The sequence below is a fragment of the Macaca thibetana genome, chromosome 2 (assembly GCF_024542745.1).
Source record: "Macaca thibetana thibetana isolate TM-01 chromosome 2, ASM2454274v1, whole genome shotgun sequence".
In the NCBI taxonomy this organism is placed as follows: domain Eukaryota; kingdom Metazoa; phylum Chordata; class Mammalia; order Primates; family Cercopithecidae; genus Macaca; species Macaca thibetana.
The window spans coordinates 80,773,677-80,787,973 of NC_065579.1; the positions used below are offsets into that span (position 1 = coordinate 80,773,677).

General features: G+C 35.6%; 1 protein-coding gene across 9 annotated transcripts in view; it reads right to left on the minus strand.

The window, feature by feature from the left end:
* Window positions 1-14,297, minus strand: part of TBL1XR1 (TBL1X/Y related 1) — a 183,952-nt gene that overhangs the window by 30,632 nt on the left and 139,023 nt on the right. For 8 of the 9 annotated variants that reach the window (XM_050778298.1, XM_050778295.1, XM_050778293.1 and 5 more), the window contains 2 exons: window positions 3,120-3,265; window positions 883-1,105 (listed from right to left, as the gene is read on the minus strand). In XM_050778298.1, the coding sequence (XP_050634255.1) occupies window positions 883-1,048 (166 nt within the window). In that variant the 5' untranslated portion in view covers window positions 1,049-1,105; window positions 3,120-3,265. Of the gene's footprint in view, window positions 1-882; window positions 1,106-3,119; window positions 3,266-7,902; window positions 14,264-14,297 lie in introns of those variants that run through there. The other variant, XM_050778299.1, reaches the window with a different exon arrangement.

Consider the following 14,297-nt stretch of genomic DNA (forward strand, 5'->3'; position numbering starts at 1 on the left):
CGTGAAAAACAAGTAAGCAATTCCAGTTAGGCAGTATTACAATATGGCGGATGGGTGAATTCTTAACTAGCAAATACCTTCCTTTATCACATACAGGGTTAACATTATCAAGTTAAGCTGAACATGACTACACAGTCTTAGTCACATAGAAAATAAATTGGTACCTTTAATTAAGTATTGACCATACTTTTTTTTTTAAGAGGGATGGGGGTGGGGGTGGGATGCAGACTTTAAATGATTAGACCTAAACATGGATAAAACGATAAAATGGTTTGAACTAAACATAAAGTCTACCAGTACTATTCTGAGTTTCTGCCAGTAGGGGTTGCTGATATCATTCATATAACATGACTTGCCTTTTATCTCAATGTCAGAGCGCTATGGTATTTGTTGATAACTAGTATTACAATTTCATTTAGAAATCAAATGTAGATACAAAAATTCATTTAATGATGGGAAAAGGGCTTCTAGATATTTTAAAAAGAAAATAAAAGTAAATCTAGCTTTTTGGAGCTTCAGGAATAAAAATCTGAACTGTGTGATACAAGTTAAGAAAACAAGTTGGTGCAAGTAATAGATGAAATTATTTCGGCATAGAAGATGGACATTCTGTTAAAGCAAATATATTTCCTCTGAGAATAAATTTTTAAAAATTCTTATCTCCTGGGACCTTCCTGGGGGATGGAGGGTGGAAGAGAAGGATCAGAAAAAATAACTATTGGGCACTAGGCTTAGTACCCAATGGGTGATTTGAAATAGTCTGTACAACAAACCCCTGTGACATGAGTTCCTCTATTTAACAAATCTGCACATGTACCCCGAATTAAAAGTTTAAAAAATAAACCACGTAATTAAAAAAAAAAAATTCTTGTCTGAGCTCACTTGCTATAGTATGTGCTCCATTCTCTTCCCCATTTGCTGTGTTTTCTCCATTTTTTGCAGATCCTTGTTGGCTGGCTGCAGCTGCGGCAGCTGCAGCAGCTGCTGCCTGTTGCTGTGCAAGCTTATCTCTATAAGCTTGTTGTCTTGTTTGTACTACATCAGGCATTACGGCATCTATCAGGGACAGAGACTCTATTGGTCGACCATCAAACAAGGTACCATCCTGGATTTGGAAAATTGTGAGAGAAGAAAAATCAAAGGCAATATTTAAAGTTATTTGTATTTATACAAAATCAGAAATGAAATGAAAATCTTCATTCCTAGAAAAACATTTTGAGGAACTTTCTGAATTCATATAAGAAGTCCCGACGGAATAAAGAAACTACAAGCAGCAACTGGAAATGACTGCTTAAATTTTCCTTTTTATTTAGTTCACACTATTATTACAGTATAGAGCTGTACAGATAGAGCTGAAAGATGCAGGCCGAGCTGATAAAAAGGTTTATTAATTAGATTCTGAAATTCTGTTAGTCAAAGCAACAAACAATATGGAATAGGTCATAGAATGATCAAAGGCCTGGTGCCCCATTATAGTAAATACCTCTTTTAAAAAACTAAAAACTTTGAGTTAAAAAGTTTCTTGTGATTTGATTCAAATATTAAAGCAGAAATAGACTTCATGAGCTATAGTGCTCTTGAATATTAGGGAGTTGTTGAAATTTCCAAAGCTCCACTTATTGATATTAGGAAGTTCCTAATAAAGAGTTCTCCAAGTAAGCACAAGAAGAGACACAAACACAGAGCAAGTCAGAAACACAAAGAGTACAAATTTGCTGGGAGCATGCATTTGTGAAGTCTCGTTCACTTAAACTGGTAAACGCGTACCAGTGACAATCGACAGTGTCATGGTAGGGTAATGTGAGCTGCAAAAACACTGCACGTTTTTGCAGTGTTTCTGAACTGCAATTGTAACACAGTATTTGAGGAACGGGAGAAAGTATTTTAACTTACAGATAATTTTATAAAGATACTAAACCCAACACAGATACACTGTGGAATAAGCGCTGTGTCAAATTTACACACGTTGTAAGAAAAAATTTAGTTTTGTGTTAGTGGATTTTCACTCAAAGAGCTGAGGAAACAAAAAAATCCATTTTAGTATATTATGTAATTTCTAACTCTAGTAATAATCATTGATACAGAAATCATGGATACTTCAGTTTAAAAAATACTCGCAAAAGTGGAACATGTTAATCTCTGAAATAAAAGTAATGGGAAAAGCTCCACACTATACACAAAAATTTTAAACTAGGCTGGGCATGGTGGATCACGTCTGTAATCCGCATTTTGGGAGGCCGAGGTGGGCAGATTACCTGAGGTCAGGAGTCAAGACCAGCCTGGACAACATGGGGAAACCCCGTCTCTACAGAAATACAAAAATTAGCTGGGCGTGGTGATGGGTGCCTGTAATCCCAGCTGCTCAGGAGGCTGAGGCAGGAGAATAGCTTGAACCCAAGAGGCGGAGGCTGCAGGGAGCCGAGATCGCACCACTGCACTCCAGCCTGGGCAACAGAGCAAGACTCCGTCACACACCCAAAACAAAACCAAAACCAAAAACAACATTTTAAACTAGACCGGGGGTATAGTTTACAACTTTTTCCTGTAAAAGAGTAGACAGTAAATATTAATTTAGGCTTTGCAGGCCATAAGGTCTCTGTCACAACCACTATTCTGCCAAAAGTAGCCATAGACAATATGTAAATGAGTGTGGCTGTGTTCCAATCAAATTTTATTTACTAAAACAGAGAGCAGCATTTGGCTAATGGGCCACAGTATGCTGACACCTAAGCCAAACAAACTACTCACATGTAGTCCTTAGATCGGCAGTACCATCCAGAGTTGGCTTCAACTATAAACTGGTTTAAATTAGGGTGTATTCAAATAATGTGAGAATTTACAATTTTCAGGCCAATAATTATGATCTTAGCATTCCACAGCACAATGCTATTAATAAAAATTATTTCTTAGTGTTTACTTATAAAAACAGATGAAGGCAAACAAACTACTAGGCGCCAACACCTTGCCGGTGCAACCTGACTACTACATTAGGGATGAACTGTCTGCACTTTTGTTACCCCTGTGAAGCTAAAGTCAGAATACTGAATAAGCAAGCAAGACAGCTGACTTAACGGCATATTTAAGAGTAAAAATTAGTACTTGAAGTAAGTCTTCCTTACCTCATTAATACTAACTTCTGCTTCTACATACTGTAGACCTTTCTGGATGATAGAAATCAATGCAGCAGGTGGGACGAGGGCACCATTTATATTGGACTGACTGATATGGCTTTCTATACCAAAGGTAAATGCTGAATGAGAAAATCCTAAAAACAAAAGAAAAGGCATGAGAATTTATTTTCCTAGTGGCAACATGCTAAATGACACACAAAAAAGATCACTATAATCTTACGAAATCCCATTCTACCCATTTAAAATCCCAGACCAGTATGCTAAGGTCGTGTGTGTGTGTGTGTGTGTGTGTGTGTGTGTGTGTGCGCGCGCGCGCGTGCAAACATGTCAGCCTTTACATATTTTCTTTTTCTCTTAATTACTTAATGCACTCTTTAAAATTTCTAGTAAATACTTGATTATATAGCTTCAAATTTTCTAAAATGTAGTCATAGTACACAACTTTTCTTAACAAAAAGCGTCAAACTTAAAAGGTAAAACAAGTCTTTGGAAATCATGTAATTCAACTGTTTCACTTAAGATAAATCAGGCCAAGATAGATTGTTACATTTAATATTTCTGTAGTATATTTTAATATTTTTTACATCTAGAATTAAGGAACTTTATTTCAAATTTTCTTCCATCCCAGTTCAAGTATTCAGCATTTCTCAAAAATAGTACACATAATATGCTTTAAATAGGAATTCATTCATTCTGAATGATCTTCATTTACTTCATGTAATTGTTAACTACTATGTAGTTATAATTCAATAATGTCTTTAAAGCAATCTAGCACTCAGGTAAAATCTGAAGTATTTAAATTTCTACATATAAACTGTCAAACATCTGATAAATTCAGTATTTTGGAGCTCTTTGAAACTACTTAGGAAAACTAATAAAAACTAATTAAAAATAAATTTAAATAGTAAAAAATCATAATGGTTAAATACCATTTTATGTATGAATTAAGTGCTTTAAAAAATACCAATTCTTTGCCACTTAGTAATAACTCATCTATATGAAATAGTTAAGAAATGAACAGCTAGCAAATGAATATCTGGTTTATAGGTCTCCATTAGCAATTACTTAGTTTTAACCTGAAATACTTCAAACCAAAGCACTTACTTAATAAAAATCTCTTTATGCTGGCCTTGCTTTTTGTGCATATCTAGTCAAAATTCAAAGGTAAAATTCTAATAAGCTGATAAACCAAGGATGGTTATTTAGTGAAATTATAACCACGATTTATCATTAAAGTAGTAATTTTTATAAAGTATATTAAACAATTCAATTAAATTGTACATGTAATACAGAATATTAATAAACACTTATACTAAATAAAGGAAATAAATATGGGCTTATTTTGGGTCTTGGTTAAACTGATTTAATCTATATAGTACCTCTGTTGGCTAGACTGTCTAGTTTTTCAGTGTTTAGTACATGTCTTTTTTGGATTTTTTGCTTCCACTCTTATATTCCTTGTGGTACTGATAAACAGTCTAGTATAAAATACTGTGGGCTCACAAACAGCATGTGGCTAGGAAAATTTGGTTATTTGATAGTCAAAGTACACCTAAGTTGATTTTCCTTATAACCCCCACCTTCCCTCTTTGGAACACCTAACCCATTATGTTTACAACATCTAACCCACAGTGGAAAAGGTAAGTGGAAAAATGTTCCCTCTAAGACCTTGATTTTAGCCCCTGATTTTGCCCATAGGCAAGATCATAATTAAATGCATTTATAATTTTCACCTTAATCTGAACTCACCGAGATAGCTAAGAAAGATACCAATGGGGCGGGGGGTGGAGAAGCACCGTTTTGATTTGTCCCTATCAAGAAACCCACAACTACCCGAATATGAGTAGATTTCAGATCACCAAGATAGAAAACAGAATAAGGATGAGGGAGGATGGGGAGAAACAATGAGAGACACAGCAGTAAAATCCTTAAGCAGTGAGGTTGGAGATTCCTGTTTTCAATTATATACCCCCTCCCTGAATAAATTCACAGTAAATCATCCATAGTAAAAACAGCTAAACAGCCAAGCACCTTAAGAGATTTAAGAAAACTTTGAGACAGAAGACATCATTTATGGAGGGCCTATACCATACGCTAGATACTGTGCACAAACATGTAAGTTTATTATTTTATAATCTAATGGAAAAACACAACTAATAAACGAGAAAGTACAGATTCAAATTCATTCAGAGACTCTACTACTCCTCTTGAACAGTTAAAATATGGTCAAGGATAAAGCTAAGGGAGAGAGTGAGCTCCTGTTTCCTGACAGAAAGTAAAAGACGACTTTTGTTTTCAACTCAGGGTCCTGGAAAGTGGTTACACAGTGCATGAAACAATGAGCCATCTTACTGCCATATTTACTGCCAAGGTTTTCAAAGTGTCTTGACTTATGTAATGCTTATAAATTTGTTTGAAGTACATGACTTCTGTACACTTTATTCATGGCTGCAATTTAAATAGTCAAAATTGTTCAATTTAGACTCTATTTAATTAGCTTATAGAGTTTAAGTTTAAAGTAATAATACGTCCAAGAATAGCCTAAGAGTTGCAGGTGGAACTGTGCCAATTTCTGGCTGGAATGTTGCAGATATCTTGAATTTGTTCTGTCAGACCAGGAGAAAAACTATCACAGGTGCTTACATGCATCTCAAGGTACTGCAGATGTACTTACGGTGGCTCTCAAATAGCAACAAAACATCCCCGAAGTAGTCATTAGCATTGTTTTGGCACTTCTCATTAATGTTTACCCTAGAGAAGTTCCACACTTAAACGCTCTGCTTAAATGTTATTTTCAACTAGAATATTTTATTTATTTCTAGCCATGGCATTACATAGCAGTTTAAAATTATGATGTTTGAAATTACTTTTCTTCTTCCCCTCCCTAAAACTACTTTTCCTTAGAAACCTCTGATCTCATTTCACTACACCTGAAAGTCATAGTCATTCCTAACTCCCTGTTCTTTCTCGGTCCCTGGCATTTGACAATTTACCAAATCCTACCATCCTACTCCAAATCCTACCACTCTACCATCTGTATATGCTCATCACCTTACCTTTTCTGCTAGATCTGTGTTTAGTCCCCATTACACTTTGCTATATACATTTCTTTCCTCTCCTCCTCAATTCAGTACATATGCCAAGCTACAGCTAGACTATTACTTGTAAAACAAAAAACTGGTCATATCACTTCTTGCTTGAGAATTTTCAATGATTCCCTTGGCCTTCATAATAAAGGTCAAACGCCTAACTATGGCACACAGTTGTTTTTGTAATCTGGCTCTTCTGTTTCTCCAGTCTCATCTCAATACTACACACCCCCCAGTCTCACTCCCATTACACCATAAATTCAAGTGGTGGCAAATAGATATAATTTGAATATACTGTGTTATATATCACGCCTCTGAGCCTTATATGCTCCTTTGCCCTTTCTCCTATCGAATGGAAGTGAAATCCTCTTTCACTATACCAGGGCTAATCAGTCTCTCCTATGCTGATCCTAAAATTTCTTTACGTGTGGCACTTACCACACTGGTTATCACCTCTGTGGCTATGGTTGTTTGCCTTTGTGTGACTACTAGACTGGGATCCTGATAAAAGGGTTTATGTCTAGTAATCCTTTAATTCTGGGAAACTAGCACATTACCTGAGTCAACAAGTACTCAATAAACATTTTTTAAATTAGAATGCAATTATACTATAACGTATTTTGGCACATCAAAAAAAATCTGTGACTCCAGAAAAAGCATATGACTTAAGTCTTCCTTGGAAAAATCTAAAACTTGAACTAGTTTCGTGCCAGAAGCTATTTCCATTTATCTGTAAATATACATGCAGAAAAGGCTTTTTCCAGGGACAGCTTTTGATTTATATAATAGGAGGCAAAAGAGACCACCTAAATCTGTTAAATGTTAGAATCCGGCATGACCATCTAAAATAGCATCCCTTCTTTCCAAGGGTAAGAGCAAATCTGATAGTGCCTCTGTAATCAAGTACTCTAAACACTGACTAGGGTATTGAGATTTAGGGAGTAAAAGAGAGACTCCAGAAAGAAATAAGGCTGAAACACATGAAGTATATAGTCATTCAGTGACAGAGACAAGCAACGGCAGCTGGTAGGGAGTGGGGTGGCACGCATGAGATCACAAAACAGCCATTTTCTATAGATTGTTTGTTTCAGGAAGTGCTTTCTGTAAGAATGTTAGGGACTGTGTTCTCAAAGGAGAGTTAGTCGTATAGAGCCTGCCAACTCTACCTTGCAAATAGGCAATACAAGAATAAGGAAATGGACCCTGAACACCAAGGTTATGGTACAGGATGACTAGATGAGACAAACTGGTGAAAAAGGCAAAGCTTAAATATGACCACAACATACTGCATCTGAAATGAACATCTGATTGATCTAAGGTCCTATTTAAGCTTCAAGTCAGAAAAACCTAGCAAAATTATACTCATGTTCTCATCATCCAATGCTTCCTTGACTCCAACTCTGCCCTACAGATCCAGATATTAGAAAAGGTAAACAGGATGGGGAAAAAAATGACACAGGGGATCTTTGTCATTGAAGAGCTAGACCTAGTACTTATACACTAGCCATACAATTTCATGCCCTAATTTTGCCCTTAAAAATACATGTAACTATGAACATTTTAAATAAATAATACTTTCTGAAATAATTTAAATAGCATCGTAATACTCAGCCAGTAAATTATTCATGTCATAGCTGTACCTTTGAACTTTTCCAATGATCACTATTTTAAAAGAATCTTACCTCAAATATCTATATGTATAGGCTTTTGCCATGTACAGTGTGTTTTTTTTTTCTCTCTCTCTCCTTAGGATGGATTCCCTCAAACGCTGAAGGGGATATAAGCATTTTAAAGAAGGTTTTCATCACTGCCAAATTGCTTTCCAAAAAAATTATACAAATTAATAATGCCAAAAGCAATTTACATGTTTCCTTATACTCTCGCTATGCTGGCTAGTCCTAAAAAACAAACAAAAAAATGCTAATTAACATTGAACAAATTCTCTGTTTGACAACTATTAAAGGGCCATTGTCCTTTGATAGGTGTGTTAGCAGGACTGTGTAATATGAATTTCCTGCGTCAGCAAAAAATGGTAATTCAGCTTACAAAAAGAGGAGAAAAACTTATTTGGGGAAAGAAACAGAATTGTAATTATCAGCATTTATGACAACTGCTTGCTGTTTATTGTTAATTAGTCATGGATACAACCATGTGTGTAAAATCAAGGTTATTCTATATTACATTTGATTATAAAACAAAACTATATACCTACTTGCACTTCTGTAGCTGGTCATCTACTAATAAAAACTGAAAGGCAGACTGAAGGTGGACATACCAGACGCTGAGCTCTCTTCAGTGCAGTTCTTCATGCCTAGAAGCACATTACTGATAACCACTTTAACCTGACTCCATTGAATCCACTGGTAATGTCTGTTTATAAATGGCACTGGGCATAAGGTACGCAGGACAGAACGGCCCAGTTACATTTATCTGAGTCAACAAAGAAACTGCACTGTAATATTCATTAGCCATTACAGGGCTAATGTGAAACTGCTACAATAAAACAAAAAAAATGAAAGAAAGAGCTATACGTTACATGGCAGTACAGGTCAGAGCTTTAATGTTATACATAAAGGTTAGTTTGTGCCTACTGTGATCACGTTGTCTAAATTAAAAAATAATTGTCTATGGTTCTGACTTGTGATCTTACAAACAAATACAACATTTGAAGTAATAATCACCATCTCAAAAAAAAATGGTATGGTACAAGGCCTTTATTTCTAAGGAGACAGAAAATCCCATTGAAAAAGTTAGGGGGAAAAAATGGAGGGAGCTAGGGTGCAAGAGAGATAAGGAGAACCTTCATAAACCAAACTCTTGAAGCCTACAGGTATCATCCTTCTTATATATCATCCTGGTTAATACTGAGTGTCAACTTGACTGGATTGAAGGATACAAACTTGTTCCGTGATAAAATTGTGAGAGTACTGCCAAAGGAGATGAACATTTGAGTCAGTGGACTGGGAGAGGCAGACTCACCCTCAATCTGGGTGGGCATCATCTAATCAGCTGCCAGCACAACTAGGATAAAGCAGGCAGAAGAACATAGGAAAGACTAGACTTGCTGAGTCTTCCAGCCTTCATCTTTCTCTTGTGCTGGATGCTTCCTGACCTCGAACATCAGATTCCAAGTTCTTCAGCTTTTGGACTCTTGGACTTACACCAGTGGTTTACCAGGGGTTCTCGGGCCTTTGGCCACAGATGGAAGGCTGCACTGTCGGCTTCCCTCCTTTTGAGGTTTTGGGACTCAGACTGATCCACCACTGGCCTCCATGCCCCTCAACTTGCAGACGGCCTATGTGGGACTTTACCGTGTGATTGTGTGAGTCAATTCTCCTTGATGAACTTCCTTTCATATATACACATATCCTATTAGTTCTGTCCCTCTAGAGAACCCTTAATACAGATTGTATATATTTCCTTTTATATATCATCTTTCCTATAAATGGAGACAGTATGCAACATCAGTTATTTTTTAAATAAATTTTTTAAAAGTAATAATATTCAGAATCACTATCTAGAAAGTTACTCATTTTAGCAATAAGGACATTTTGATTTTGCAATTCCAGTTAGTCTTTCAATTATAAGATGTGACTGTTTCACAGCTTCCAACAGTCAAGTACAACATAAATGGAGAAGTTATAGAGCTCTTAGACATGTAATAGTTAAATCTAGTATCAATAATTCTTTCCCTAAAGCAAATATACAACTGAAGCAAGATAAAATGACATCTTCTTATAGAAAAGAGGTTTTCTTGTAAGAAAGACAGGTGTCAGAAAGTTCAAAAATAATTGCCAGAAACTATTTCTTCAGGAAAAAAAAAAAAAACCACAACTGCAAATAACCACAGAAGTTGATGGTGACGCAAAAGGTAGGGGAGAGATTAAAAGGTCCAAACCACCTTAGTGCCTCTAAAATTAACACTGTATCAGGTTCTACTTTATGCAACTTAGCATGTACCACTAAGTATTTATCTGCATATGGTTGCTAGATAAGTTATTAGGGCAATGAAATTAATGCCCTTGGGCAAACACTAATTAAAGGAACAATACTTTGGAATCAAGTTAATCATTACTTACAGTACTATATCAAATATGCTCAATTTTCAAGTCATTTCTAAAAAGAAAAAAATCATTTTATTCCCTAGGAAATATTTGTTGAATAGGGAAGTCTACTTCATAAACAGGCAGAATGGTGAGGACCAAAGAAATTTGCATAGGGTGAACTTTCTAGTGATAAAATTGCAAAAAATAAAAAGTTACAATAGTTAATAAAAACCCCACAATAAATATATTTTTCTTTAGTTTTGATGAGTCCGAAGGATGGCTTATTTAAAACAGAGAAGTCCATCAAATATTTGAGGCTGAATATCACAATGTAAATCCCTTCTCCACAGCAACATATTTTGTAAGTGAAAAAAAATGAATCTGAGAATTTATGTAATTTTGGAGGAGGAAGGAAACTTTCAACAGATACTATCTTCTAGTATTGACAACAGTAAAAAACATTTAAAACAATTTAAGTGATTTTCCCTCTGGAGATAGATACCACAGTCAACACTGAACAATATGCAGAGAACAAATGTTAAAAGTTCTTATAGAAAAACAGTATTACTAAACCACGTATTTATCAAAACATAAAAACTTTCACAACGTGTTTTTGGACAGTCTTTAGATAATAAGACAGGCCAGGGGGAAATTTTATTTTTCCTTTTTGGAAGTCTTCACAAACCAGTCCTTTGAATCTCTCTGCACAAATCCTTCCTTGGCCACGATGTTCCTTTTCTGCTATCTCCTAATCCAATTCAGTGCTCTACTGCAGGGAAAGCAGCAGTATAAAGATTCCAGTTTGTTCAGTATTACTTTAGATCTTTCAAGAAACATAGTTATAAGCTAAGAGTAATTTATATCGTATTTCTTAGATATTGAATGACTAATTCTCAATAAGTATATCATTTGTAGGTTGTGGTGACAAATATGACAAATCCCCAAAACAACCCAGAGAAGACATTACTGTACTTGATGATTCTGAATTAGGATCTATTGCAAAAAATAGTCATATTTTAGTATAATTGGAGATCAGAACCAAGAAAAAGCTTTCGGAATAAGTGGCAAGTGCCCAGATCTAAAGCTACTATGAGCATTTGTTATGGGTGAGATTCTGGGTTCTGTCTGAACCCTGTGCTGAGTTCACAGAACTATAACATTCTCAAACTCTCTTCCGTATCCTATTTCTGGATGCAATTTCAAATAAGTATCTCATGGCATCCTTTAAGACATAAAAATGCCTCATTATTTCTGCTACCTCATGATTCCACCTGACCCACAAACACAAATAAACACTTTGGGTGGCAGCCCCCTCTTTAGGATATGCTCTCATAGCCCAGACTGCAGCAGGTGTACACTCCATGCTTTCTACTTTATCTTGAATACTCAGCATAATTTTTCTGTCACGATATTGTGAATATGCTAAATACCTGTTGTCAATTTTCTTGTCAAGTTCTAATTGTCCTACAACTAATATAGACCAGTGGCTTTCAAACTTTATTAAGCCAAAAGAATCACCTGGGGCATTTGTAAAATGCAGATTCCCAGGCCCCACTCAGTGTGACTCTGATGCAGGTAGTCAGAGGATCAAACTTCAGAACTCTTACATAAGCAGTTCTTAAATTTACGGCAAGTTGCAGTACTGGGAAAACTGCCATAAGTCAAAATGTCATCAGTTGAGTCTGATTTTTCCCTATAAATCATAATGTAAATACGAAGTTACAATTTTTACTGAGGGACTGGTGTTCACATTTTTAGAAATGTGATTTAGCATCGCCACTACATTGTAAAGTCTAAAACTTTGTAAAGAATATACAAAGCACACCTAAGAACATACTAAACAATCATGGAGAACTTGATATATCAGTCTACCATACAAATTTTTTAAAATTTTTGCTTTATGTTTATTTCAATATAAAACACCTTAAAATATGGAATTTAGAAGGATTTTTTCTCTAAGAAGAAAAGCAAGTTGAAGAAGACTTTTGGGCCAGGTGTTGTGGCTCACGCCTGTAATCCCAGCACTGTGTGAGGCCGAGGCTGGCAGATCACCTGAGGTCGGGAGTTTGGGATCAGCCTGACCAACACGGAGAAACTCCGTCTCTACTAAAAATACAAAATTAGCCAGGTGTGGTGGTGCATGCCTGGAATCCCAGCTACTCGGGAGGCTGAGGCAGGAGAAGCACTTGAATCCAGGAGGTGCCTGAGCAACAAGAGCGAAACTCCACCTCAAAAACAAAACAAAACAAAACAAAAACACACTTTTGATAATATTTAATCTACTTATTCAGAAATTAAACGAGAATATTATTTTATTGCTCCTTTTTACTGTTTTCTTACAGTAACATCAAGTATCAATTTGTGGACTTTTGTTTAGAAAAGGAAAAATATGAGTGCTCTCAATAACACCACCACAAGGTACTGCTGAGCTATTCAACTATTTCTAACTTCCAAAAGCAGTAACTTTATATGGTTCAACCTAAATAGTTGTCTTTACCATACAGCAACAAGCCTTTACAATATATTTCCCATCTACTGATCCTTCACATGGTTTTTGCTCCAGTGTCCAAAAGTCTCAAAGCTCTGGCTTAAAAGGTGATCAAATTTAAAAGCAGAAAGCAGAGTTTGCTCTAACCAAAAAACTTTTTTCCATTTTGGTTGAAAGTACCACATAACAATTTTCAAACACAAGTATTTGCAATTGTTAAACTTGTTTACAGGTTACATATGTAACAATCACTAGTTACTACTTTTTCACTTTATTAATCATTTTATCTTATTCAAAACATTCTTTGGAAGTCGTCTTTTAGATCTGCCTTCAGTACCAGTCTACCAGTTTAAACAAAGAAAACAAAACAAGAGCTATTAACTTCGAAGCATCATTATAAATTATTCTCTGTGGGCTTGGATACTAATCTCTCTTTCCCTCCCTGTCCTTCTGGACATCACTTTCACAGCTGTTACACCTCAGAGAGCAGCAGTGCTCATCTTGGGAAGAGAAAAACCTCTACCCCCAAAAAATGCTCAGCACCGAAGAACAACTGGGAAAATCTCAGCAAGCAACAGGCTCTCAGATCGAAAGCCATGTTTGTATTCCTTGCATAGGAAAGGACAACTAACTATGCCACACAAGAAAAATGATTCAAGTCTCAAAACCATAAACTGGGGGCTCAATATTCTACAAGCTCAGACCTCTACTTCATCCTTCCATCCTCCCTCACACTCGACCACCAAAGTTATCTTTTTACGGGGCACCTCACCTTACTAAAACATTACAGTAACTTTACAGTATAATTTCTAAAATTCAATCTCTAGACCATGACATTTGAAACCACCAAATGCTTTCATTTTTTAGTAGCAATCGGCACTTCCATTGCAATTAACCTTTCTCATCATCCTATACCTCCACCCATACCCAACCGTGTTCCCTCTTCTACTTTTAAATTTTTGCTTAACCCATCCACATTTTCCCTTGCAGTATTCCTTCTATCTATCAATAAAACTTGGAAGATCACTGATTGATTTAATATTAGTTGCTTTCAATGATTTCTATTTATAATTACTCCCATTACAATAGTAACAATTCAGAACAAGGATACACTTAATCAATTCGGATAATAATTTTGAAAGCATTCTAGGAAAATACTGTTAATTTAATTTCCAAAATACGAACTACAATTAGGACCAACAACATTTAATTGAGGATTCTGGATACACATTATCAAACTGATGGTGGCTAAAAGTTTTTACGTTCCTACTAAACATATGCAATAATCTCACCTCATAACAAATTTTAAAAATGGTCTTTGAACAGTGAAAGCCGAACTGTTACAAATAATTGCCTTGTTTCCAACATATTTGAAAGAGTCAGAGAGTTAAACCATGCAGTAAAACATAGCTTTAAAATGGCAGTCCAGACATTAAGGAAACATACAAAGTTCAACGGTTTGGACTGATACAAATTTCAAATGCATAAAAGATTATTTTGAGAATATTAAAATAATTTGAGGCCTATTTACTTTATAAAAGTA